Raw genomic sequence first — 26,516 nt, forward strand, 5'->3', positions numbered from 1 at the left:
ATTAAATATCTTTTTGTTCAAATATTACTATTATTGTCATTATTTATTGTTCCCTGACATAAATATTCCTAAGTAAACATTAAAACATTACCTAATCAATGATTAAAGTGGATTAAACATAGTGTTTAATAGGTTATAAATTAAATTGACAGCTGTCATCTGCCAATTTCTTCTTTTTTAGGTCAAATTAATACGATTTAGGGATTTCTAGGGGAAATTGAAGCTGCCGTCTAGGGATATTCTGAAATTTTATCTGGCAACCCTGGTGCATGCTAACAAAAGCTACTGAGGACGCCTGAAATGGTAGAAACAGCCTGTCTAGCGGGTGTGCAACCCTCTGAATCGAAAACAAGCAAAACCATCATTTATTATATTACTATAAACGATCATAATTTCGAAATGGTTAAAGAATTTAAATATCTAGGAGCAACAATCACAAATGACAACAAATTAGGGCGAGAAGTTGAAACGCGAATAATGGCAGGAAACAGAAATTTCTTTGCAATGAAACATCTAATGAAGTCAAAACTTCTTTCACGAGGTGCAAAAATCCAGATATATAAGACCATAATACGACCAGCAGTCGCGTATGGAAGCGAAACATGGACGATAACAAAAAGAGAAGTAAATAAATTGCTGGTGTGGGAACGTAAAATCCTTCGAATGATAAACGGCCCTTGCAGAGACAGCGTGACAAACGAATGGAGGCGCAGATACAATAACGAGCTAGAGTCTCTATTCGGAAAAGAAAATCTAGTCAGATATATAAAGGCTAATAGACTCAGATGGGCAGGGCATGATGGAAGAAGGTCTGTAGGGCGGCCTAGAAAAAGGTGGAAATATGCAGTCAAATAAGATCTAGAAAAAATGGGAGTGCGACAATGGGAATTAGTGGCACAGGACCGACAAACATGGAGGGCAATAGTAAACGCGGCAAAGACTCACGAAGAGTTGTAGCGCCATTGATGATGATGATGATGATGATGATGATGATTCTTCTAAATATACACAGTTAGAATGCTTCCAGCTTCTAAGTAGTCTCAGCGTTAAGTGTCCACGCTTCCAGCCTGTACAGCAGAGTCGGGAAGGTAGGCTAGCAAGTCGCAGGTTTGCTAGCCTAACCCTCAAATCTAATTTCAGTTTTCTTGTACAAAGTACCTTTCCTAGTTTATTGAAGTTTGTTTGTGTTTTTTCTATTCGAACTTGATCAAATACACAGAATAACACTGGAGAAGAAATGATACAATGAATAACACTGGAGAAGAAAGGAGATGCACACATGTAGAAAGGAAAGGAAGTTTCTTCAGCCGTTTTTCTGGATGCTGCTAACGTTTAGTTAATAAAATCAATTACACTTATAAAAGAGAGCTATATCAGCTTATTGGAATAGATTACATTCAGGTTCTAGAAATTCATTCATAACATTTGGAAGAAATTTTAAACTATCCATTGATAACAAACTACTAATTCAAATGAGAATTAACAAACTATAACAAACTACTAATTCTACTAAACAAATATGAAAATCCAAAGAATGCGCTAGATTAGAATATTCTTCTTCTTTTACGGGGCCCCCTCTACGTCGTCTATCCATCTTTTACGGGCCTTCCTCTTATTCTGTTTCCTTGGTGCTTCCATCTCTGACTTACTTTTACAGCTCGATTATCTGGCATTCTTTCTAGGTGACCAAGACAGTTTAGTCTTTGCGAGTTTACAAATCTAACAATATCTGCGGTCTGCATTAGTTCATCCAGCTCGTGGTGTGGTTCATTTTAATTCTCCACGAACCATCGCTGCATTGGGTTGGTCCAAATATATTATAATGGTCCAGATTATAATATTGTTATTGGAAATACGAATGAAAAAAATAATATAAGTGATGATGTGGTGCTAAACAAATTTTGCCAGGAAGTGATAATTGTTGAATCTGCTTCTGTCAAATTGGCTATTATTAAATTAAATCACTATCGATGGACATAGCGTACAACAATAGGGCTTTTCATCGATTGTCATTTGTTTCGAGCTTCTGTCATGTGTCACATAATATTAATATATCTACGTCATACGTCTTCGGTTTGTATCATGGTGGATACCAATAACGTATGACGTAGATATATTAATTTTATGTGGCACATGACAGAAGCTCGAAACAAATGACTGTGAATGAAAAGCCCTATAGGTAAAAATGTGTGTGTGTGTGTGTGTGAGAAAAAATGGTAAAAATGATAAAATTGTTTTAATAGGTAAAAATGATAAAATTGTTTTATCAAAATGTTTTGATTGTGTTCTGTTCGGGCACAAAAGAAAAAATGTGAACAAATTGAAAATGAAACTACAAGAATCGAATGACAAATAAAAAGGTTTTATTCGTGTCCAACGTGTTTAAAAGATTAAATAAAATTGTTAACAAGACTTTTATGTTGAAAAATAAAAACCTTAACTTGTAAAAGGTATATTTAAAATTTCTAAAAAAGGCTATATCACAACAAAACGTTTTCGGAATCAATATTCCATTATCAGTGTTATCACAGGTTTACATGCTTTAAGCCACTAAAATATACGGGTAAAAACCCTTGAGATGTTTTTAAACAGTTGAGGTTACATTATATTATCCGATTTTAAAGGATGTAAAAAATATTTCCAGATTAACCCCTGGCATCACATGACATCAACCATATAGGTTGGAAAATTTGTAGGTAGGACCTTACATGGCAAAGTTTAGGTGACAACAGGAGTTTTTAGGTTACAAAGCATGTAACCTGTGATAACACTGATGATGGAATATTGATTCCGAAAACGTTTTGTTGTGATATAGCTATTTCTAGGGATTTTAAATATACCTTTTACAAGATAAGGTTTTTATTTTTTGTGATTTATGGTATACAGCCAGTTACAGGAATTTTTCTACGTGATATTTTTATGTTGGTCTGTGTGTGTTGCTGTGAATGCTGCCAAGCTTTTAAGACAACACACAACACAACACAATGAGTTTCTTTAGAACGGGGTAGAGAGGTCTTTGCTGCATAGACTACATTGTAACCTAATCTAATCTAATCTCCTTGATTTATACTGTTGACTATACTCATATATTTGATTATAATTTTGTAGTTTACCAAATAGTTATTATATAAAAGAACGATAGCCATTCACTTTACATCAGTTTTTAATGTTGTTTATATTCATTTGATACTAGTGTTTATATTTTTTCAGATATGGGACTGCTACTTTACACCTTGGGATCTTTAACGCTGCTGGCTATATTATGGACGGTCAGCTCCGTAGCCAGATATGTCCTGAAATTTGCCTGTTTTGGAGTGTTATGCATGATATTTGCTTGTGCACCGATACCTTTGATGTTGTTGAATCCAAGAAATAGCAAAAACGCCTTGTAAGTACATGTTATATACAATTTTATATAAAATGTGCACAAAAAGTATAGTATATTTCACGAATTTGTGACTATTTTGGATTAGGGATGAAAGTTTTCACTTAAACGGTCCGATGTACTGAGAAGGTTAATAGAAATTCTCCCAACATTTGAAGCACTGTGGAAGACAAGCAAAAATACGGTTTAAATTGATAATATATTTTAAAATTATTTAGAAAAATATATAATTATTAATTGATGGATTCGACCGTTACTTGATGGAAGTTCATTTTATCTAACAATAAAACACTGAAAACGTTTGTTTTCTATACTTCCACAAAATTTATTATAACTATGTGACTACAGCTGTTTCGGCAGAGTGCCTTTCTCAAGTGATTTAGTTTACTATGGGTTTGCCTTTTTATAAAGTCTTTAACTGAAGTGGTTGAGGAGTGGGGAGCTGTTTGTCTCGAGTTGGTCATTCAGAATTATATCTGTATTTTTCAATTTATTAATTTCCATAGATTCTAATAAAGATAGCTTAAGGCCTTTATTTTGAATATGCAAAATTTGAAACTCTTCATTAAAAGAATGATTATGATCTAGAAGGTGAAGTGCGTATGTAGAAGTGTCTGTTTTTCTATTGTTGAAAGCCCCTTTGTGTTCTGCTATCCGTTTGTCAAAGGTTCTGACAGTTTGACCCATGTAAGTTTTCGGACAGTCACCACAAGTTAGTTTGTAGACACCACTCTGTAGTTGTTCACTCTTTCGGCTCTTATTGTTCTTAATATATTTGCTTAAGTTGTTGTTAGTTCTGAAAGCTGGTGTTATTCCTTTCTTTTTTATGTATCTGGCTATTTTTGTTGTTATATTGGTGGAGATACGTGGATGATATACTAATATGCTTTACAGGAACTAACAGGCAACTTGACCAATTTCTATCATACATTAATTCACTTCATAGTAATATTGAGTTTACAATAGAAACAGAACAGAATAAGTCCATAAACTTTCTAGATGTAACAATTTCCAGACTACACAACAAACATGAGTTCTCCGTATATCATAAACCTACCCATACTGACACAACTATACACAATTCATCATCTTATACTACACAACACAAATTAGCAGCCTACCATAGCATGCTACATAGACTGACAGAAATTCCCATGTCAAAAAATAACTTCGAAATAGAACTTAACGCCTGAACACCATTAAACAAATAGCAGTAAACAATGGCTATAACGAACAAACAATTGAAAAAATAAAACTCCATAAGAAAGCCCGGAAATCAGTCTATCCACCACCACAGAAAGAACCCAGTACCTTCTGCTCTATCACATATACTGGCAAGATAACAACAAAAATAGCCAGATACATAAAAAAGAAAGGAATAACACCAGCTTTCAGAACTAACAACAACTTAAGCAAATATATTAAGAACAATAAGAGCCGAAAGAGAAAACAACTACAGAGTGGTGTCTACAAACTAACTTGTGGTGACTGTCCGAAAACTTACATCGGTCAAACTGGCAAAACCTTTGACAAACGGATAGCAGAACACAAAAGGGCTTTCAACAACAGAAAAACAGACACTTCTACATACGCACTTCACCTTCTAGATCATAATCATTCTTTTAATGAAGAGTTTCAAATTTTGCATATTCAAAATAAAGGCCTTAAGCTATCTTTATTAGAATCTATGGAAATTAATAAATTGAAAAATACAGATATAATTCTGAATGACCAACTCGAGACAAACAGCTCCCCACTCCTCAACCACTTCAGTTAAAGACTTTATAAAAAGGCAAACCCATAGTAAACTAAATCACTTGAGAAAGGCACTCTGCCGAAACAGCTGTAGTCACATAGTTATAATAAATTTTGTGGAAGTATATATAGAAAACAAACGTTTTCAGTGTTTTATTGTTATATATAATTATTTGTGCCAAAATAGAAAAAATACAAATTCTGTCTTTTCTTTAAGAAATGTCGCTACAGCGTCCTAAAAGTTGAATAAAAAATTATTTTATAATCAACTTTTAAGACGTTCTGTTATAATAAACTTTTTTTTATATATTCCGCTTATATACACAGTTTCGTTTCTTTTCGATCTCAGATGTGTTCAGGTGGCCTCACTAAAGACGTCTAGAGTCAGAAACAGCTGTCTGGGGATGCTGAACCACCTCTGAATCGAAAGGAAACATAAACTGTCCTTCACTTTTATCTTTGTTCAGCTTTTTGAGTACTAGGAACTAACTTTCAGACCTTTTTCTAGACGAATAAAGAAAAATGTGACTGCATATTATTGTAGAGTCCTTTTCGTCTTCTTTATTCGTCGTCTCTTATCTTATAAATGGTAAAAGTCAGAGATTTAGGATGCTACCAGAAAGTAGTTCCACGAAAAGTTTTCAGATTTAAATTATTATTTATTATTTTTATTTATTACTTTTCGATTCAGAGGTGTTCAGGTAGTCCAACTGAAGATGTCTAGATACAGAAACAGCTGTTTGGGATGCTGAACCGTCTCTGAATCGAAAGGAAAGAAACTCTCTTTCACTTGCTTGTATTTCGGTTTCTGTGTGGCATCATATTTTAAATTAATGTACACTTTTTATAGAATTCCATCAGCTCTGCTAAGATGGAGCAGAAAGTTTTATGGACTGGAGTACAAAGTCGAAGGCCTAGAGAATATCGATAAAGATAGCGGTTCCGTGGTTCTTATAAACCATCAAAGTGCTATAGATTTACTTGGTAAGTTTGTTCAGTTTAATTTGATCAGTTTTTTTTATTTAGAGAAGAATGTCGCATGAACCATGGGTATTATATGCGACTAGATAAGATACATTATGTTATACATTGTGAGTTATGTACAAATTTAAGATGTCTTTTCGATTCTTTATCGATCACATATATCACCTAGCATCTCGGATAACTTGTTGGGTGTTGGGTAGGCAATAATGAGAGCTTTGTTCATAATATTGGCACTCTATTAATATATGCTTGATGCTTGAAGACATTTGGAAAACTAAGCTACATCCTTAAAAACAATAGATATCCACAACATCTTAAAGGTATACAATCAATGCGTACTCCCTGTTCTCACTTACGTTTCCCAAACGTGGACGTTTACAAAAGCAAACATGGACAATATCACAAAAACGCAAAGAGCAATGGAAAAGCAATTGTTGCACATAAGACTATTGGATAAAAAGAGAAACGAGTGGATAAGAGAAAAAACCAAAGTTAGGGATGTTAGACAAGATGTTGCAAAGTTGAAATGAAGATTTGCCGGACATACTATAATACAAAAAGAAGACCGATGGAACAAAATTCTCATAAATTGGAGACCGTGGGCAGTGGCGTGCTGGAACTTTTCAAGCGAGCGGTGATTTTATAGAAAAACGGCCTCTCATCCTCATTTTACCTTCTATTATCAGGATGTTTTATTCGTTATTTAAAAAAAAACAAAAAAAAAACAAAATATAAATTATTTTTGAATCAAACATAAAACTTCGAATTCAATGATTTTTTTAATTTGCTATATTTTTCATTTAAGAATAATAATCTTACAAATAATAAATGACATGTATGACAATATTGTATGCAGTAACGCAGAAACCATAATTTCCTGAATAAATATAATATGAATTTGATGTAATTAAGATAAAAGTAAAATACAACTTTGAGAATTTTTCAATTATGTATTAAGCTCAAGTTTAGTAAATTAATTATACAAGAGAGTACAAATGCAAGTAGAGTGCAAATACGTTAATTTAAAAATATTTAAAACGTTAATACAACGCAATAATCTAAATATTCTTTTGCGATTATTTTATAAAATAATTACTTAAATCTTGATCAATAATTTCTGCATTAAAGTAGATTTTTGAGCAAATACGTCGATTATTCCATCATTTTTAAGCTCATACATAGCTTCTTTTTCTATAGCCATTAGCATAAAAGTGATCTTGTGTTAAAGTACTTCTTAACCGATTTTTTATGTATTTCAATGTTGAAAAGATTTTTCTGCAAGATACTGGAGTCACTGAAAGAGCTAATAAATGCTTTATGTTATACTATTTAAATTTGGATAAGCACACAGCACACTGATTTAAGTTGTACTTATGCAAAACAGCGTAACAGCAAGCTATACAATCTTTACACTTTTTAGTACAACACGGAGGTGAAGTTTTCACGATATCAACATTGTCATTTGTTACTTCATGTTCATTATCACTTAGATTAATAATATAATTTTATCATCCTTCATATTTTCTGTAGACTGAACATATTCATCATGAACTCGATCTTCTATAATCTCAGTATGTATTTTTCAAAATCCTATTTTTAATACAATCCATTTTTCAGAAAAATCCACGAGTTCTTCTCTAATTGCAGTCGCAAATATGGTAACATAAAAATTTCTTAATTTTTCAGTACACCATTTTTTATTGTATCAAAATTTCTAGGATGTAGAGTGCTTAGAATGCTTAGATTTGATTTGTCTTGATCAAATCGTTTTTCGATACTTCCAATAATTCGGTCAAAAATGTGCAAGACGTTTTTCCATTTTTTATTCCGCAGAGTACATACCTACATGTTTGAAGGAAATTGGAAAACCATAATTATACTTGTATGTATGAAAATAAATAATATTATCTGTAGCAATCTATTTATGTATATAGACTATAGAGTCTTATTCATTTAATTAAGCTGTATTTCACAATTAAAAAAGTTTTTTTAAATGTTTTATTAATATTATTAGCAAAATTAACATCCGATTAGAAATTAAAAAAAATATTTTTTTTATTACATTTAAAATTTTTGTGAAAACCTTTTTGACCGGCCTCAAGAGGCCGCGGCCTCTCGGTGATTGCACCGATTCATTTATATGGCCAGCACGCCACTGACCGTGGGAATATAAACGAAGCAGAGGAAAGCCACACATGAGATGGGCATATGATGTCAAGAAGCAAGTGGGCTCTAGGTGGATAACTGTAGCGACAGACAGAGAAGAATGGAAAAGGATTGGGGAGGCCTATGTCCAAATATGGACCGAAGAAGGCTAATTAGATAGTAGTGATGTTGCTTATATGTAGTTGCTTTCGAGTATTCGTTACAAATCGTTACTTTTGTATAAAGTAAATTTACAGTATTCGTTACTTTGATTACTATGATTACTTTTGTTCCTTTTGTATTTGAGTACCGGTAATCATATCGAGAATCGTATTTCTCAGTAGGTAGGTATTTTGTATAGAGGTATTCCGATATAACAACGACCTTCACCGATCTGTTTAAGGGATAAAAATGATTTGATTACTATGATTACTTTTGTTACTTTTGTATTTGAGTACCGGTAATCATATCGAGAATTGTATTTCTCAGTCCTCACCCTCATATCCTTAAAACGCTTCATACCGATAATAATATTCGATAACACTCGTAAAATACTGGTCCCGTCCGTTACTCGCTGGAATACGATTGGTAGAAAGTAATCAAGTGTCCTTGTTGTAGATACAATAGTCGTTACTCGCTCTGATACGATTGGTACGAAGTAGTCAAAGTAGATACAATAGTCGTTACTCGCTCTGATACGATTAGTACGAAGTAACGAAGTAATCAGAGTAGTCAAAGTAATCAAAGTAACGATTTGCCTCTCTGTATAGTAAACGTTACTTTCGGTATTCGTAAGTAACAAGTACTTTGTAACAAGTACTTTGTAACGAGTACATACTTTTTTCAACATCTCTATTAGAGAGATAGATAGATAGATAGATGCTTGAAGATGTGTAACACAGTTCGATCCGGGGAGGGTTAAGGCCAGAACGCATCAGTGAGTCGCGAACAAAACAGTCACAGTCTCGTACTTAGTATTCGCACTTGGCAGTTGCGGACTCATTCCAGATTACGCAGAAGTTCAGTCTTTCGATAACCACAGTGTAGTTCAGATTTGAAAAAAAGAATGTGTGTGTACTTTGTACGTACGTAAAAAGTTATACTTCCATTATATTTTATAATTTCAAAGAAATAAATATACTTAACAGTTACAATACCAAAAATTAACAATAACTACCAAAAATTAACCAAAACAACAATACCAAAAAAAAATGAATATGAATCATCCGGGATTCGAACCCTCGATCTCTCGATCTCTGGTCCAATGCTATACCAACCGAGCTATGAAGCCCCGTGCTATTGACGTGTCGGATATAATTACACATCACGGTGACAAATAGATCAAAGTGAAGTATAAAAATAGATATTTTATTATCTTACGCAAGAAAGACAAATCCAAAGACACAAAAATTATAATAAATAATACATTTACTAAGAACACTATACTAAGAACATTTACTAAGAATCTATAAAGCAGCAATTAGACCTATATTGACATACACGGCGGAGACAAGACCTGACACATCTCAAACGAGACGACTACTAGAAACAACAGATATGCAATACTCCGACGAATATCAGGGAAAAGTCTGTTGGACAGGAAGAGAAACGAAAACATAAGAAGATCATGCAATGTAGAAGACATAAATGGATGGGTGACAAAACGGAAACAGGAGTGGAACGAACACATTAGTAGAATGGCAGACGATAGGATATTACGAATAGCACGAGATAAGTCACCAAATGGACGAAGAAGTATTAGCAGACCAAGAAAAAGATGGTGCGTTAACTTAAACAATTTAGGAGGCTAATATTGAAGAAGAAACAGGCTTTAAAGCCCACATAAAAGAAGGAAGAAGAAGAAGAAGATTAATAACACTAATATATTCTTTTAATGACTTATTTGCGCTGATACATACATAATTTGAAAGATTAGCAACGCGTCTGTCCCTGTCCCTGACCCTGTGTGTCTGCGCATGCGCCAGGGAATTATAAAATTTCACCCCCGATCGTAAAGAAGTATAACTTCAAAAATAAAAGTTTCCATTGGGGTTCGAACCCCCTTATCAGCGCAGTTAGTATTGAAATTCATTCACCTTAAACTTTTACCCACGGAGACCACGTGTCATCATGTGCGAAGATCAACTAACTAAACGGATTAAACATTTGACGGTTCTGAATTTGACCAAATTATTTTGATTTTGAATTGAAATTATTTAGAATAGAAAGAAATATTAGAATACAACAAAACATAGAGTAAGAAAACAATATATTAGGTGAATATTGATAGAAATTTTGATGGTAATCAAATTATGTAAATCAAAGCATTACATACTATTTTAGTAGGTTCTTTTTAAAATTTCCAAACAGGTAGGTCCTACCTACAGTAGGAAAAATGAAAGAATACCCATGAACGAACATATAAAACACGCTGTATTTTCCTGTCACCGTGTCACACAAAAAATTGGCCAGCGCAAGTACATGTAATAATTATTGTTACATGTACTTGCACTGGACAATTTTCTTTGTGACACGGTGACAGGAAAATACAGCGTGTTCTATATGTTCGTTCATGGGTATTCTTTCATTTTTTCGACTGTATGAAATTTTTTATTAGGATACTGAAATATTTACAATTATTACGTACCTGTCTCTTTTAAAAACTATTTAAAAAGTCACTACAATATTATAAACTTGAATTTTTCTCTGCCATCACAACAATAAAAACTAATATACACAACATTAATTTGTTTATCCAAAATTTCCATATTGAACAATTATTGACACATGATTTTAACACCCAATCAGATCCCGTATAACGTTTATACCATACTGTCTGTGTGCGCATGCGCGCAGAATTATGAAATTTTACTCTCAATCGCGCCTAAAGGAGTATAACTTCAAAAATTCCTTTTTTTTTTCAAAATAACTAAAAATTATTAATAATAACAAAAATCCCAACGAGTAAAAAAATGTAGGTTTCGCTTTTCTGAATATTTAAATTTCTTGTTTTCCTGTAAGGCAAGAATTGGTTAAGATATGACTGATAAGAATTTGCATAGATTCGTGATCAGAGACTAGTTCAAGTCCTTTTAACTTCAGCCTTTTCAAAAATAAACACTTTGAACCGATGAAACTACAGATCATTATAAACAATACAAAAGTAAAGTTTGTGGTGAAGCGGTAACGATTAATTTCATTTGGGATGCTATTTAGGGGATGATTTTCACGATTTTTTTTACAGTAAAAGGAACCAACATTATTTTGAGCGTAACTAACTTAATTTTGATGTTACAAACTTAAAAAAAAAACAAAAATAAAGCATACATATTTAAATATGTACTTTAAACAATTTGTAATGAGTTTTCTCCTATTTAGTTTTAGCCTATTTATGGCCCTTAATGCCAAACTCAACTGTGATATCGAAGAAGGAGATCTTCTACATTCAGCCCTTCGGATTGGCTGCCTGGCTGTGGGGAACCATTTTTATCGACAGAGTTAAAGCCAAAGATGCCCAATCGGCGGTGAACAAAACTGGTCAAATTATCAAAAGGCGGAAGGTGAGTAGGAGCTTTATTATTTAATCAAATGATGTCATTAGTGATGGCAATTAAAACCGGTAAAAAGTGGCAGTATATGCAGAAAGAATTGAAAAAGCACGTGCCAACTTCGTGAAAATGAAAAAGATTTTATGCAGCAAAGATTTGACATTGGCCCTCAGACTAAGACAGTGGCGACGCGTGACTTTTTCTAAAGTGTTACCAAAACCAAATGCAAAAAATCTTATTTAAAAAAATGAAGATATGGCTAAATGTATATACATATAGCTTCAATAATATCATTTTGTAACCTGAAACTCTCGAAAAAACAGTTGATGTTGCTAGATGTTGGCAAAATTTTTGATCTTTTTTGGCAATTAATGTTAACAATTCCCTGTAATTGCCTCGAATGTCAGAGCAGTCGCCCTCAAAATGACCACGAAACGCTAATTCTTGTTCGGCCAAAAACATACGGTACATATCTATTATAAGTGAGCTAAGGATATACGAGTACCTATCTATTTTTTTAACAAACTCATTATGTTTAGCAATATTTGCTTTAAATGCTTGGTGGTTAAGAGAACTTTTGATTCTTGTTTTGCCAAACTGAATCAAATTGGGTATACATCTTACATGTAGGTAACGGAGAAATTTCATGTCTCTTTTTTAAAACTCGAAAACTATTTAAATCGTGAACCTGGTCCACCCATTTTTCTGTAAAAACCGGAAGACATGGCCAACAATACAGTCTATTTTTCTTGCAACCACATAACCAAGGATTTTCACTGTACCAACTAAATTTAAAATATCAAGCTAATTTTTTAAATTCCTGTTTTAAATTGTTTAAAATAGGTCTTTCATTTTCAATAATCTCATTTTATTTTTCAATCAGAATTACTTTTCAAGTAGTTGATCGATTACGCAGCGACACTCATCCATGGTGAACTGCACGCACACTTTTTATTATAGGTACCTACTGTTAGCAAATTTAAATCTGGTAACAGCCCTACTGATATACACAGTGAGCTTACGCCCATCGCTCCTTCAAAATTTTCACTAGCCGGTCCCGAGCCGCCCGAGCGACAGCGAGATAACCATTCATTGTCACCACAAATGAGACTGGTAACAGAATATGATAAAGTGCAACTGAGTCACATAAACTCGCCAATATTTTCGTGTGTCTGGCTATTTACTGAATTAGGTACTATTAACACATAATATAATAATATATTTCTATTGATAAAAATAAAATAAAATAATAAATGGAATTATTCATCGTCATAAAATACATATTTATTTGCAAGATTTTTAACTGTTACCAATGGTAACAGTGGTTACATGGACGCTTCGCCAGTGGACTAAGACTAATTAAATGATTATGTACACAGTGTGCTTTACTATGGAACAGATTCATGGACATTAGATCGAAATACAATAAATCGACTTAACGCGTATGAAATGTGGACAAAGGATTTGATGGATAGATAGATTCACGAATATAGAAGTGTTAAGAAGAATAGGCAGAGAGAGGGAAATTGAAAACACAATAAAAGAAAGGAAATCGCAATACCTTGGACATGTGATGAGAGACGAAAGATATAACATTTTGAGACTCATAATTCGAGGAAAATTGGAGGGTAGGAGAACAGTGGCGGCTCGTACTACTTTAAGAAGGTAGTGCCAGAATTCGGACAGCCACCAAAATTTTTAGTGACGGGTTCACGATATTGTCAAAAAAGTTATAAAACAAAAATTAAAAAAAAATAGGCGCTGATACTTTTACCTTATGTATCTTATGTATACAGCAGAACCCCGCAAATCCGAACTAATTGGGGGGCAGTCTGTTCGGATTCCGAAAAGTTCGGATTATCCGAAAGTCAGCCTAATTAATAATTAAAGCTTTCGTTTTCGTTGATTTTGAGTCGCAAAACTTTCTCGCAAGAGTGTGGACAATATTTTTGGACTCAAGTTAACTGCAAGAGAACCGAAATACCTAAGTTTATATTTAACCTTTAAAGCACTACATATAAAGTACCTACGTATTCATTTTTAAGAAATTTTAAATGTCAAAGTCCTATTAATCCTAAATTGTTCAATTTACTGGATTTATTCTGTATAATAAACATGTTTTTAAGGTTTTGTCTTGAATTTTTTATTTTTTTTCACTTGCCGGTGGTTCGGATTTGCCGAACGTTCGGATTAGCGGGGTTCGGATTTGCGGGGTTCTACTGTATTTATCTGAGGTGCCAAGAAATTGTTCAAAATTTATCAAAACAGTTCCGTAAATTCATTAACAATAAAAAAACTCTCAACTTACAACCATTATTTACTGCTAATATTACTTAGCTTGTATTACGATTTAGTCTCTATTTATAAAATTATAAAAATAATACTATTTAAATATTTATACACATGCAAAAGTTGTGTTAATACCACTTTTAAAGTTTACGATACATCCTTCTTGTTTTTTTTTGGTTGCAAAGTTTTCAATGACTTTATTATTAAAATTATCAATACCATTTACAATATGCTTTTCTGCAGATAACATACCTAAGTCCTAAGTCGTTCTTCTTTCATTGTATTTTTAACTAATGTTTTAATTCGTTTTAACATCGAAAAACAGCGTTCTGCTTCAGATATTGATATAGGAATGGTAATTAAAATGCTTAAAAGTTTAATAGTTTCTTCCAATGTGCTTTTTAAACCTTCCTCATTTAATAAAACTCATAGCGGAATAGCCCCAGAGGTAGTACCTATTTCGTCTCACTAATACAGTACTTCTAATTCAGTTTTAAACCGAGTTTTGTTTAAAAATTAAAATTGTCTCCATGTTTCATTAAAAAATGTTTTGGGCAACCGACGCTTGTAAGCAGAAAACTTCTCCTACATAAATAAATTACATAGAAGAACTACATGTCAGGAGATGGTAGACCTTTGAAAGATCTGGAACTTTAAATATGATGAACCTTTAAGTCGTTGTCTAATTCGGCGCTAAAGTTGACCAGTTCCTTAAATATGCCTCTATTTTGTGAATTTTTTTCGTCGTGACCTCTTTAAGCTAACTCTAAAGCTCCACAAAACCCTATAAAATTTGTAAAGAAAAGCCACCAAAAGAGTTTTTTTAAGATACTAATCTGATTCATTGTCAATTAATAAATTAAACTTAAGAAATAATCAAAATATTATTTATACTACACCCACGATCATGATTCACTAAAAGTTTAATAATAATATTATAAATACAAAAACTTTAACAGAAAGTAGACATAACAAAAGCGACAAGCCAGCACTTGAAGAAACTCAAAATAAATAGATACCCTTGTGCCCGGCACGCGATTCTCATTTAAGGTATACTAAATAGTCCAATATAGCTCTTCCTCTGTCACTTATATAGGATGCTCGTAAAATCTTTCTCTTTTCAGCCGTGCCAGTACCAATTTTAGCTCAAGATTCTCCAGCCGAATAATCTCCGCTGTAAGTGGCAGCGATTGTACTGCGCGCACAGTTACCAGATTTTATATAATTTAAGAAGATAAAAAGAAATACACACAAAAAATTAACAGGCATTAAAAGATTTTAAAAATAAAAAATATGCTTCTGCATAGTTAGGAAGGTAGTGCCATGGCTCTATGGCACTACCTCACGGGCCGCCACTGTAGGAGAAGCGTAGGAAAGAGATGCGTTTCCTGGTTGAAGAACTTGAGAGAATGGGACATCTTGGATATTAGTGCACCCTAATATGTCTGTGTAGATTTTGGCATTGGATCCGACCATCACTTGTAACACCGTTGCCGTATCCTCTATTTTTTCATACTATCACGTTACAATTTTTTGTGATATTATACACGAGCAGGACACCCTCAAAAAGCGCTTAGTTTTCGAGATACTGACCACGGAGGGGTGAATGGCTAATTTTATTCATACTTTATATTTTCGAGGGTGCTGAAAACGAAAATGAGGTTTATTTTGAATTTTATGTGGGGGAACATTGTCAAAATCGCAATTTAACCTAAAAATAAAAAAAAATGAAATCACGTTTTTTGCGTTTACCTCGCTACAACTCTGTTCCATTTTAATATTTTTTTTCTGAAATTTTTACAGTATATAGCTCGAACATTTCTGAAGACAAGGGTACCTGCTTTAAGTTTTATGCTTATCGTGATAAAGGTTATGAATTTTTCAAAGAAAAAGGTGCGGATTTGTGCATTGCAAAGTTTAATCGCAAAAGTTGTGTGACGAAGTTTAAAATTTAGCTTCTTAATCACGTTTATTTGAAAGTAGAGAGTACAAAGAAGTTTTCTGGTAAGTTTTAGATCAAAATGTTTTATAGAAAAAAAAAAATAGTGCAACTTTTAATGTCGACATTAGAAATCCCCAATATAACGCTTATTTTTTGAGGGACAGACAATCTAGGTCTAATTTCTCACCTTTAGAACTATCCTTGGATTATAAGCTTTCATTTGACACCTCATTTGTCATTCTACCTAGTATAATGACGGAGATGTAAACGTTCTTATTCTATTATTCTTGTAGGTACATTTAACATTGATTGAAATTATGAAAGAAATGGCATGGCAACACTGTGACGCACAAACATAAGATTCAGCTGTGCGTTACATAGGGTGCACTAATACCCAAGATGTCCGAATGGTATGGTTGCAGCTCAAGGCAACTGTTCAGAGCAGCTGCTTCGAAGGTCAAAATTGCCATAATGATTGCTAACCTTCGTCGCGGAGATGGCTCTTAAGGAAGAAGAAAATGCGGAATATTACTGTAAAGAAAATGAAATAATTGGATGCTGGAAAGTACAGAATACAAACAATAAATACCAAGAAACTTTTACGGAACTAAAATAATGGATAATTGACATAGCGCTACTTAGTGAAATAAAGAAAAAGGGTCAAATAAACGAAATAATAAAAGAATATGTTTATTACTACAGCAGAATAAATAAAGGCCAAAGAGCAAAAAAGAGAGTATCTGTAGTAAAAAATATAATACATAATATGTCAAGGATAGGACAAATGAAATTGACAAATGATTAGATAAGTGAAAGAATAATCAGTACAGACATTAAAATAAAAGGAAGATAAATATAGATAGAAGATAAATAAAGTCATAATAAGAGTATATGCCCCAACTCCAACCGATGACAGTAGAGGAGAAGAAAACGATCAGTTGGAAGAAACACTAAAAAACGTAAAGAGTCGGAAAAAACTTATATTGAGACCAAAATAATATACATACAGTAATACAGTGAGGACGTTTGACTTGGAATAAATTTATTTTCTCGAGAATGGGCGAATCTTGAGATAAATCCCGAAATAGGTCGATTTTTATTTTTAAATTATAATTTTTTGGCATATAATATATCATACTAGTGACGTAAACCATCTGGACGTGATGACGTAATCGATGATTTTTTTAAATGAGAATAGGGGTCGTGTGATAGCTCATTCGAAAGGTTATTTCTGTGGCTTGGTTCTAAAAGGGCCAATGTCAAATTTTTTTTTTGTACAGCTTTTTTTTGAATTTAATATTGACCAAACAAAATGAAAAAAATTGAAATTGGCTATTTTAACACAAAGTCACATAATGTGGCTTAATGCTAAAAGGTCCAGTGTCAATTTTTTTGATTTAAGATTTAATGCTCTATTCACTAATATCAACATTAATATAATTATTTGTATAGGGTGTCCAAAAATTGTTTTTAATAAGATTGTGACAAATTATATTTTAAAACATAGAGTACAAAGAACAAAATGTTTTATAGAAAAAAAATGGTGCAACTTTTAATTTTAAGAAAAACATGATTTAATTTTTTTTATCTTTAGGGCGAAATTGTTTTCATTTTCGTTTTCAGCACTATCAAAAGCATAAAGTATGACCAAAATTAGCCATTCACCATACCGTGGTCAGATTCTCGAGAAATAAGCGTTTTTTTGGGGACTACCACTCGTCTATAAAGTCACATAACTTTTTCCCTGTTTCATATTTTGACTTGAAATTTTCCAGAAAATTTCTTCATGACTTATGTTTTAATGCTGTGTTGGTTAAAATTATAAACTGAAAAGCTTGTCACTCAACTTTTTTAAGTAAACATGAAGCTAACGAAATCTGACGACAAAATATTTAAAAATTAACAACTTCTCTTTTCATTTTTTAAACATTTCGGACAATTTCATTGTTATCTAAATACTTCAAAGATGATACAGTAAAATTTTCAAAAGGAAATATTTACAGCGACCAAAGATACAGCGAGTTTAAGTTGAAAAATCAACAAAATTGATTTTTCGCAATATTGCTTAAAATTTGATTTTTGAACATGTTCTACCAATTCAAGATAAAAATAAACTTCATTTTCGCATTCAGCGACCTCGAAAACCTAAAGCGACAAATTATTGTCATTTATTGTCATGGTCGATTTCTTTCGATTCGATTCTTTCGATTTCTAAGCCTCAAATTAGGGGTGTGCCGCTAGCCTACAATGAAAATAAAGAGCAAATGAGTTGTAAATTTTTGTAAATGAAACATTACATAATCCGAAGATCACATCCCCGTTATTATAAATTCCCATTCGATAAAAGATGTGGCAACACCATGACCTTTAAGTTCCAAGTAAAAAATACATCGATTTTCCATCTTGAAATCTAGCATTCAATATTATTATTACTTAATTTGTTATTATTGTCTATACTCGATACATATTATTAAATACCATGAATCTTTAAAAAAACTCATTAAGGTAATGGCGTAATTCGACATGGTTGCAGTTAATGACTACATGACTCACCAGAACGCCTCATAGATTTTTGTAGCAACTGTTTCTGTTTTGGTTCATGAAATCATGACCAAAGCATGACCAGATTGAGAAATGTCGGCAAGAATAAATGAATTTTATTGATATTATCAAAATTATATAAATTTTCCGGTGTAATGAAGTGGATCCTTTGTTTTGTGTTGACGATTTCATGTAGTGTTTTGACTCCTATTAATTATGGTTTAACCGCTTTCTTTATACCTTCTATACATGTCATTAATTTTTTTAAAATATCGTCGCTGATTTGCAAGAAGGTGCCAAGTGACATTATATTCAAAAGAGGGCTTATGAGCAAAAATGATAGGTACGAAGGTTCTACCTATTCTGTAAAAGGGGTCAAATGCAGGGCCGCGCCAAGCGCCCCGGGGCAAGTAATTTTAAGCGCCCCTTTCCTCCTCCCTTTGTAAGTAGTTTTTTACAACTTAGTGAATCGGTATACGGTATACCTACAAACTATTTGTTATGTGTTAGGAAAGTAACATCATCATCATAATCTAGCCGTTATCGTTCACTGCTGAACATAGGCCTTCTCTAATTTTCTCCATGTCACCCTATCTTGAGCTACCATCATTTAGATCCCGGCAGTTCTTTTTACATCGTCACTCCAGCGCGTTGGTGGCCGATCTCTGCTTCGTTTGTCCTCCCGCGATCGCTATTCCACATGACGGTGTTCTTGCCACATGACCTGCCCATTTCCATTTCTTTTTTGCTACATGCTCTACTATGTTTTTGATTTTTTTCTTTGCTTGATGATATTATTTGGTATTCTCTCTCCTTGTGATTCCTAGCATGGCCCTCTTGGTAACTCTTAGTTATCTGATCTTAGATTGTGAGCAGCATGAAGGTAATATGCTGATAAGTTATTATATTATGAATATTATAAATATTTACAAAAAACAGCGATTACACTATCAGAGAACAGATTACACTATCATAGCTAACATATCAAAGAAAGAAATTTATATTGCGTCGATGTGTACTTTTGTCCTGGGGATGAGTGCCACCCTTTTTCGGGGATGAAAAATATATGTCCGCAAAGCAATACTTTTCGAGTTATTTGCGAGTGAATATGTTCATTTTTCAACATAAAACCACTGTTTTAGACTGTTCTTTGCAAATAACACAAAAAGTGTGTATTTTATTGAAAAAAATTTTCTTATCAAAAATATAGCTTATAAAAAAATGAAAAAAATTGTGTATGCAAGGAGTCAGTAGACCTAGCAGAGGCAGAGTTGTACCTCGTGGAAAATGGGTTCTTATTAGTCAAATTCCAAATCGAATATTTCAAGTTGAGATAACTAAAAAATGAAGCACTTTTCGAGTTAAACTCATCATAACTTTTTTAGTCTTTAGAAAAACCTTTATTTTTGTTTTTAAAAATGTTTTAGCATCAAAAGTAAGCCACTTAAGTACGCTAAAAATAAAGTTGGTGCTTTTTTTTTATAAAAAAAATCGCAAAAATCTCCGCCTAATTAACATCTCAAATGAAATTAATCGTTACAGCTTTACAATTTACCTATGTACTTATTTAGGTATTTATGTAATGTATTTTTATATGATCTCTAAGTTTCACCGTTTCAAAGTGATTATTAAAAAAAAATATTATTAAAAAAAATTGAAGTTTTGAAAAAAATGCTTTTTTTCAAAATTTTTCCAAGAATATTTTTTCGATAAAATACTTACTTTTGGAGTTATTTGGAAAAACGCGTTTAAAAACGTGCTTTTTTATTGAAAAATGAACATATTTACTCGCATTAACTCAAAAGGTATCGACTTTATCGAAAACTTTATAATTTATCTTTATAGTTACATACTACTTACAATTCGTCAGTTTGTCCACCTCCGGTCTTATTTTGGAGTTATATTTTTTCACCTCTGAGAAGGTGTGGTACTCACTCCCAGGGCAAACGCACACGCTGATACAATATCAATTATTTTCTTTGACATGTTAGCTATGTGTATGCCAAATTTTATGTCAAATCTAAGCTGTTCTAAAATTCGGAGGTTTTGCAATATTTTACCGTGAGTTAATGGACTAACATTTCAGTTTAATGATAGAAATAAGGGTTCCTACACTTATGGGATCAAAGTAATAGTAACTGCTATTTTAATATTTAGATACCTACGATTGGTAAGTTTTCAATTTTACAAGATAATAAAATATTACTAATATTTCTAGTAATTTCGGTATTGTCAAATTTATTTTTCGGCACATACCGGCGCGGCGCCTTTTTGATTCGGCGCCGAGGGGCACCGCCCCTCTTCGCCCTTATGGACGGCGCGGCCCTGGTCAAATGTATTACTTACTGTTGTTGAGATAGTCTCGTAATTTTTTGGTGCCAACTAACATTTTTACTTTATCGTATTACAACATACGTAGTATAGTATAATAAAGTTATAGGATCGTGCAAAAAAAATTTTCAGATTTCACTTTTTTCCGACGTTTTGAGTCCCCCTGAGTCTAAAAAGCAAATAAAAAAACATGTCGGAAGTATGTACGTACGTATGTACGTACGTACGTATGTCGCCACCGCCCAGCAAAAACTACTGGACCGATTTCGATGAAATTCGGTATGAGTAAGTTTAAGAGAATTTTGTCAAGAAACTAAGCTTTTAAAAAAACCTCTCAAAGGGGGGCCGAAATAGGGGGGTTATTTAGGGCCCATTTTTGCAAATTTTGACCGAAACGAATGAAATTGAACTCAAAGTTAGCTCATCGATAGGTAAATAGAAATACGGAATTTGACATTTTCAAATTCAAAATGGCGGCCAAGATGGCCGACCGCCCACCCGACACATTTCCCTACCTATCTAAAGACTTGTTTAAGATAGGTTTAATTAGAAAAAGTCGTTATATAGCCTAAAGATGGGGCTATAAGAAGAATATTATCGTTTTTCAGAAAAAGTTATGAAATTTGAAATTTTGCAGACATATATGGTACTTTATTATCTATTATCACAATAAATTTTACCCAAAATATGGCTTCCGGTTGAATCGGAAATGAAAAAAAAATCTTAATTTTTTTAGATACGCCCTGTATATTTTTATATATTTTGAAAGAATGTAGAATTACCTTTCCAATGACATAAAACTTGTTGCTGTAGCTCAAAAACTCGAAAAGTTACATTTGCTATAATCGTGTACATATGTGTCCTGTCTCACGCGCAGTGCCGGATTCACCACTAGGCCGCGGCCTAGGGCCGCAAGCAAAAAGGGGCGTTTTGTAAAAAATGGCTAATTAGATAGATAGATTAGAAGTTATTGGGGGCCGCTTGTAGCAATTTGGCCTAGGGCCGCAAGTACTTTAAATCCGGCACTGCTCACGCGATCATAGCAGAGATTATTATAGGGCAGTCAATGAGGGTATTTGGCTCTTAATTCCATCCTACTACATCGATGTACTTGATATTTTCACAGTACGGAGGGAATAGCTCAAGAAACAAAATCTAATCTAAATACTATGGCGCTTTTATCTTGGGGCGGTTCCCACCCCTGCAAGGGGGTGGAAAATTTATTGGTCAAAATAAGCACGGAAGTGGCTAGAGAACCTATTTCTAAGCAAAAACTGGTCTATACTTTTTTTGAGAACTCAATACTTTTTGAGTTATGCGTAGTTGAAAATTGGCCATTTTCATTGAAAAATGACACGTTTTCGGACGGTTTTTTTGTGGATACCTTAAAAACTATGCATCGAACTAAAAACATTATATAAAACATTTTTTAGATTACAAATAACAAAGAGATTCGTTCCTTCGTAAATGTTTTATTTATAATACATACAAAAAGAGATATAGTAGGTGAAAAGAGTTTGTTTTTTGGTGCATGCTCAAATTGGTGTATTCAACTTGAAATAACAGAGGGACGGTAGTTTAGGTGTATAGTGCTACCAATGCCTTTTGCAGTGTTTGAAAAGGCCTTTAAAACGAGCACCGTTAAATGTCGGTGACATTCAAACTAAGCGAGATATGGTGCAAAAAAATATATGACTAGTGTAGGTACTTTAAGGAAAAATGAGAAGTATACAGGGTGAGGCAAATAAAGGGCCTATTAGAAATATCTCGAGAACTAAAGGCAACAGAATCATGAAAATTGGAATAAAGGGGTTTTGAAGGATGATCTATTAAATGAAAATATTTTCATCTCTTTGCAACTTCCGGTTATACCGGAAGTTGCTTATAACTTCGTTTTTTTAAATGGGACACCCTGTATATTTTTACATTTTTGGATTCTCTTCGATGTCTTCTTTCTTAAAATATGAGGTTTTGTAATATTATACAGGAAATTTTAAAAGATAATTACGTTTTTTACTAATTTCGTAGCAACATTCACACCCTGTAGAATTGTAGTAGTTTGACATCTAAAACTCTACTTATGTTCAAATGATTTTTAATATACTCTACTATTGTTAAGAATCATTAGTATAGCTAAATTTTTAATTTTAGTATACAGGGTTGGTCGAAACTCGGAATGAGTATTTTCTGAGTTTTCTTAAATGGAACACCTGCTTTAATTTGTGAGTTATTTGTGATTCAAGCTAAACATTAATTGCAACAGAAAATACGTAAAATTTTATTAGGTTGGCCGTGAAAATACTCAGTCCCAAATAATTTTTCAGAATTAAATACATATTAATCCACACTGGTCCTTAAAATGACCAATAATGGTTTAGCTATCAAAATAGCTACGTAGTTAAGATTGTTGGTGCGATTAACAATTAAGCACAAATTAAAGCAGTTAGGTATAGGGAATGCTTAAGAAATAAAAAAGTACCATAAAATATCATTTCATTACAATACTAAAATACAGGGTGTTCCATTTAAGAAAACTCAGAAAATACTCATTCCGAGTTTTGACCAACCCTGTATACTAAAATTAAAAATTTAGCTATACTAATGGTTCTTAACAATAGTAGAGTATATTAAAAATTATTTTAACATAAGTAGAGTTTTAGATGTCAAACTACTACAATTCTACAGGGTGTTAATTTTGCTACGAAATTAATAAAAAAACTTAATTATCTTTTAAAATACCCTGTATAATATTACAAAATCTGATATTTTAAGAAAGAAGACATCGAAGAGAATTCAAAAATGTGAAAATATACAGGGTGTCCCATTAAAAAAAACGAAGTTATAAACAACTCCGGTATAACCGGAAGTTGCAAAGAGATGAAAATATTTTCATTTAATAGATCATCCTTCAAAACCACTTTATTCCAATTTTCATGATTCTGTTGCCTTTAGTTCTAGAGATATTTCTAATAGGCCCTTTATTCGCCTCACCCGTATAGGATAGACTTTGAATTAGGAGATTGGGCTACTCCCAAAATTTCATTAAAATCCATGCAGTATGATATAATTAGGAGGTAATATCTTGTTCTTAATCTCGCGCATTGACTGGCGTAATACAAATAGAATGAAATGCAAATATTGTAAACTATTAATTTCTCAGAAAAATGAACTAATTTGAAATGAATGTATGACTATAATATTCTATTGATTTATGCAATAATCTATATATCTATAGTGTGTCCCCGAAATATGGCATCGAACATTTTTTCAAATGCAGGAATTAATGATGCGTAGAACCATAACCGTTTCCTGGGTTTCCTGGGTAGATAGAGTTACGAACAATGAAGTACTGAGAAGAATAGGTAAAGAGAAGGAAGTTGAACTTACAATTAAAGAAAGAAAACTACAGTATCTCGGACATGTGATGCGGGGCGAGAAGTATGGCATCCTGCGACTCATAATGCAGGGAAAGATAGATGGCAGAAGAAGCATCGGCAGAAGACGAATTTCATGGCTGAAGAACCTCAGAGAATGGTTTGGATGCAGCTCAAAACAACTATTTAGAGCTACTGCCTCAAAAATTAAAATAGCTATGATGATTGCCAACCTCCGTAGCGGAGATGGCACCTGAAGAAGAAGAACCATAAAATATTTTCAAGTATACAAGGTGTTTCTAAAATATCAAAATAACGAGTAACTTTGTTCTTTTTATAGAATGCCAGTATCTTGTACGATAACGATAATAGATCGGTACGATAAAGTTCTCGGGCGGCCCTTCCGTTCAGCGTGTTTTTAAATAGATTGGGTAAAAATGAGCTAAATTCCACTTAGTAAAAATATAAAAATGTTACTTGGCCCCTTTTTGCAAATCAGCGACGATATAATCCTGTCCTGCTTCCATGAACTGTTTTTTCAATAAATGTTTTTAAATTATTCCATTCATTATTAATATCATAGATTGTTGCTCCAGATATTGTTTTTTGCGTCTTTAGTACAGATATTTTACATTTTCCTCTTGTAGCAAATATGGTTTTTGTTGATGGATTTCGGCGTTTCTTTTTTAATTTTTGTTTACCCTTTTCGTATATTACTTTTTTATACAGTGTGCTTTTTGCCTTATTTCTCTGGACTAATCAGACATATTTATTACATAATATTAGAAAAATAAATCGATTTTTATTAGAATTTTAAATGGAATCTTTTTCTAGGCGCGAGTACTGATGTTCCCTGAAGGCACCAGAAACCTTGGAAAGAAGTTGCTGCCGTTCAAAAAAGGTGCCTTCCATTTGGCAATTGCTTCCCAAGTTCCTATCCAGCCCGTAGCAGTATCCAGATATTCGTTCATGGGTAACGCCCGCTTCGATTCAGGTAAATTTTAATTTTAATTATTACAAACTTTAGGTTAAAGTTAAGGCCGGCGCCCACTTATACGGAACAGCCCGCTACGGAACGGACCTCGACGATAGGCATTTTAATATTTTCGTGTATTCAAGTGGCTTAGCGCCTACTTTACGGAATCGTAGCACATCGTGCTGAGCCATGGTCCGTTCCGTAGCGGGCTGTTCCGTATAAGTTTGCGCCGGCCTTTAACGTAAATAAATAGATTTGCAACTGTGTAAAAAACAAGTCTGGCTAATGGGCTCTGCCAAAACCATTTTTCTAGCAAAAAAAAACTGTGTAAAAAGAATAAGCAGTGAATTAGTAGAGGAATTTATTAATGGAGTGGAATTAATAATATTTTGATTATTTCATCATCATAATCGACAACCCTTTTTGGATCTTGTCCTGCTCGCAAAAAATTGGCCACTCATGTCGATTCTTAGCAACTTCTCTCCATATTCCAACCCTTAGAATCATAAGTTCTTCTTCTTCTTCTTCTTGTAGTTCCTTCTCCTATCAGAGGTTGACTATCATCACAGCTATCCGTATCTTATTTGCGGCAGCTCTGAAAAGATCTACTGAACTGCACCTATACCACTCTCTTAAGTTTCTCAGCCAGGAAATTCTTCTTCTGCCTATGGATCTTTTACCCTTTATTTTACCTTGCATTATGAGCCTTAATATCTCATATTTCGCACCTCTAGTAATGTGGCCCAAATATTCCAGCTTTCTTGTTTTGATGTTCTTTATCAACTCGCAATCCTCTTGTAGCCTTCTTAACACTTCTGCATTCGTAACTCGTTGGATCATGGTATTTTCAAAATCCTTCTATAGCACCACATCTCAAATTCTTCCAACTTCTCTATGTTGTCTACTTTTAATGTCCAGCTTTTCATTCCATACAACAAAGTCGAGAACACGTAGCATCTTAAGGCTCTTATTCTCAGCTCCAGAGGTAGGTCTCGATTAACAAACATTTCTTCATTTTTATAAATGCTGTTCTTGCAATTTCGATGCGTGTCCTGATTTCTCTACCTTGGTCGTTGTTTTCTGTTACCCAGGTTCCCAGATATTTGTAGTTATTCACTCTTTCTATATGTTTGCCCTCGATATCTAGTCTTCCTACTGTGCATTGCTTAGAAATAATCATGAACTTAGTTTTCTTAACGTTCATTTGTAGTCCATATTTTATACTGATTTGATGTAATCTATTTAC

At 33.2% G+C, this 26,516-nt stretch overlaps 1 protein-coding gene across 4 annotated transcripts in view; it reads left to right on the forward strand.

Annotated features, from left to right (window-relative positions):
• The window catches only part of LOC126890556 (1-acyl-sn-glycerol-3-phosphate acyltransferase alpha), a 98,716-nt gene that overhangs the window by 61,552 nt on the left and 10,648 nt on the right, over positions 1-26,516 (forward strand). For all 4 annotated transcript variants that reach the window (XM_050659582.1, XM_050659583.1, XM_050659585.1 and 1 more), the window contains exons 2-5: positions 3,211-3,388; positions 5,991-6,124; positions 11,648-11,829; positions 25,129-25,288. In XM_050659582.1, coding sequence (XP_050515539.1) covers positions 3,213-3,388; positions 5,991-6,124; positions 11,648-11,829; positions 25,129-25,288 — 652 coding nt within the window. In that variant the 5' untranslated portion in view covers positions 3,211-3,212. The remainder of the gene's footprint in view (positions 1-3,210; positions 3,389-5,990; positions 6,125-11,647; positions 11,830-25,128; positions 25,289-26,516) is intronic.

The sequence above is a fragment of the Diabrotica virgifera genome, chromosome 8 (genome assembly GCF_917563875.1).
Source record: "Diabrotica virgifera virgifera chromosome 8, PGI_DIABVI_V3a".
Lineage (NCBI taxonomy): Eukaryota > Metazoa > Arthropoda > Insecta > Coleoptera > Chrysomelidae > Diabrotica > Diabrotica virgifera.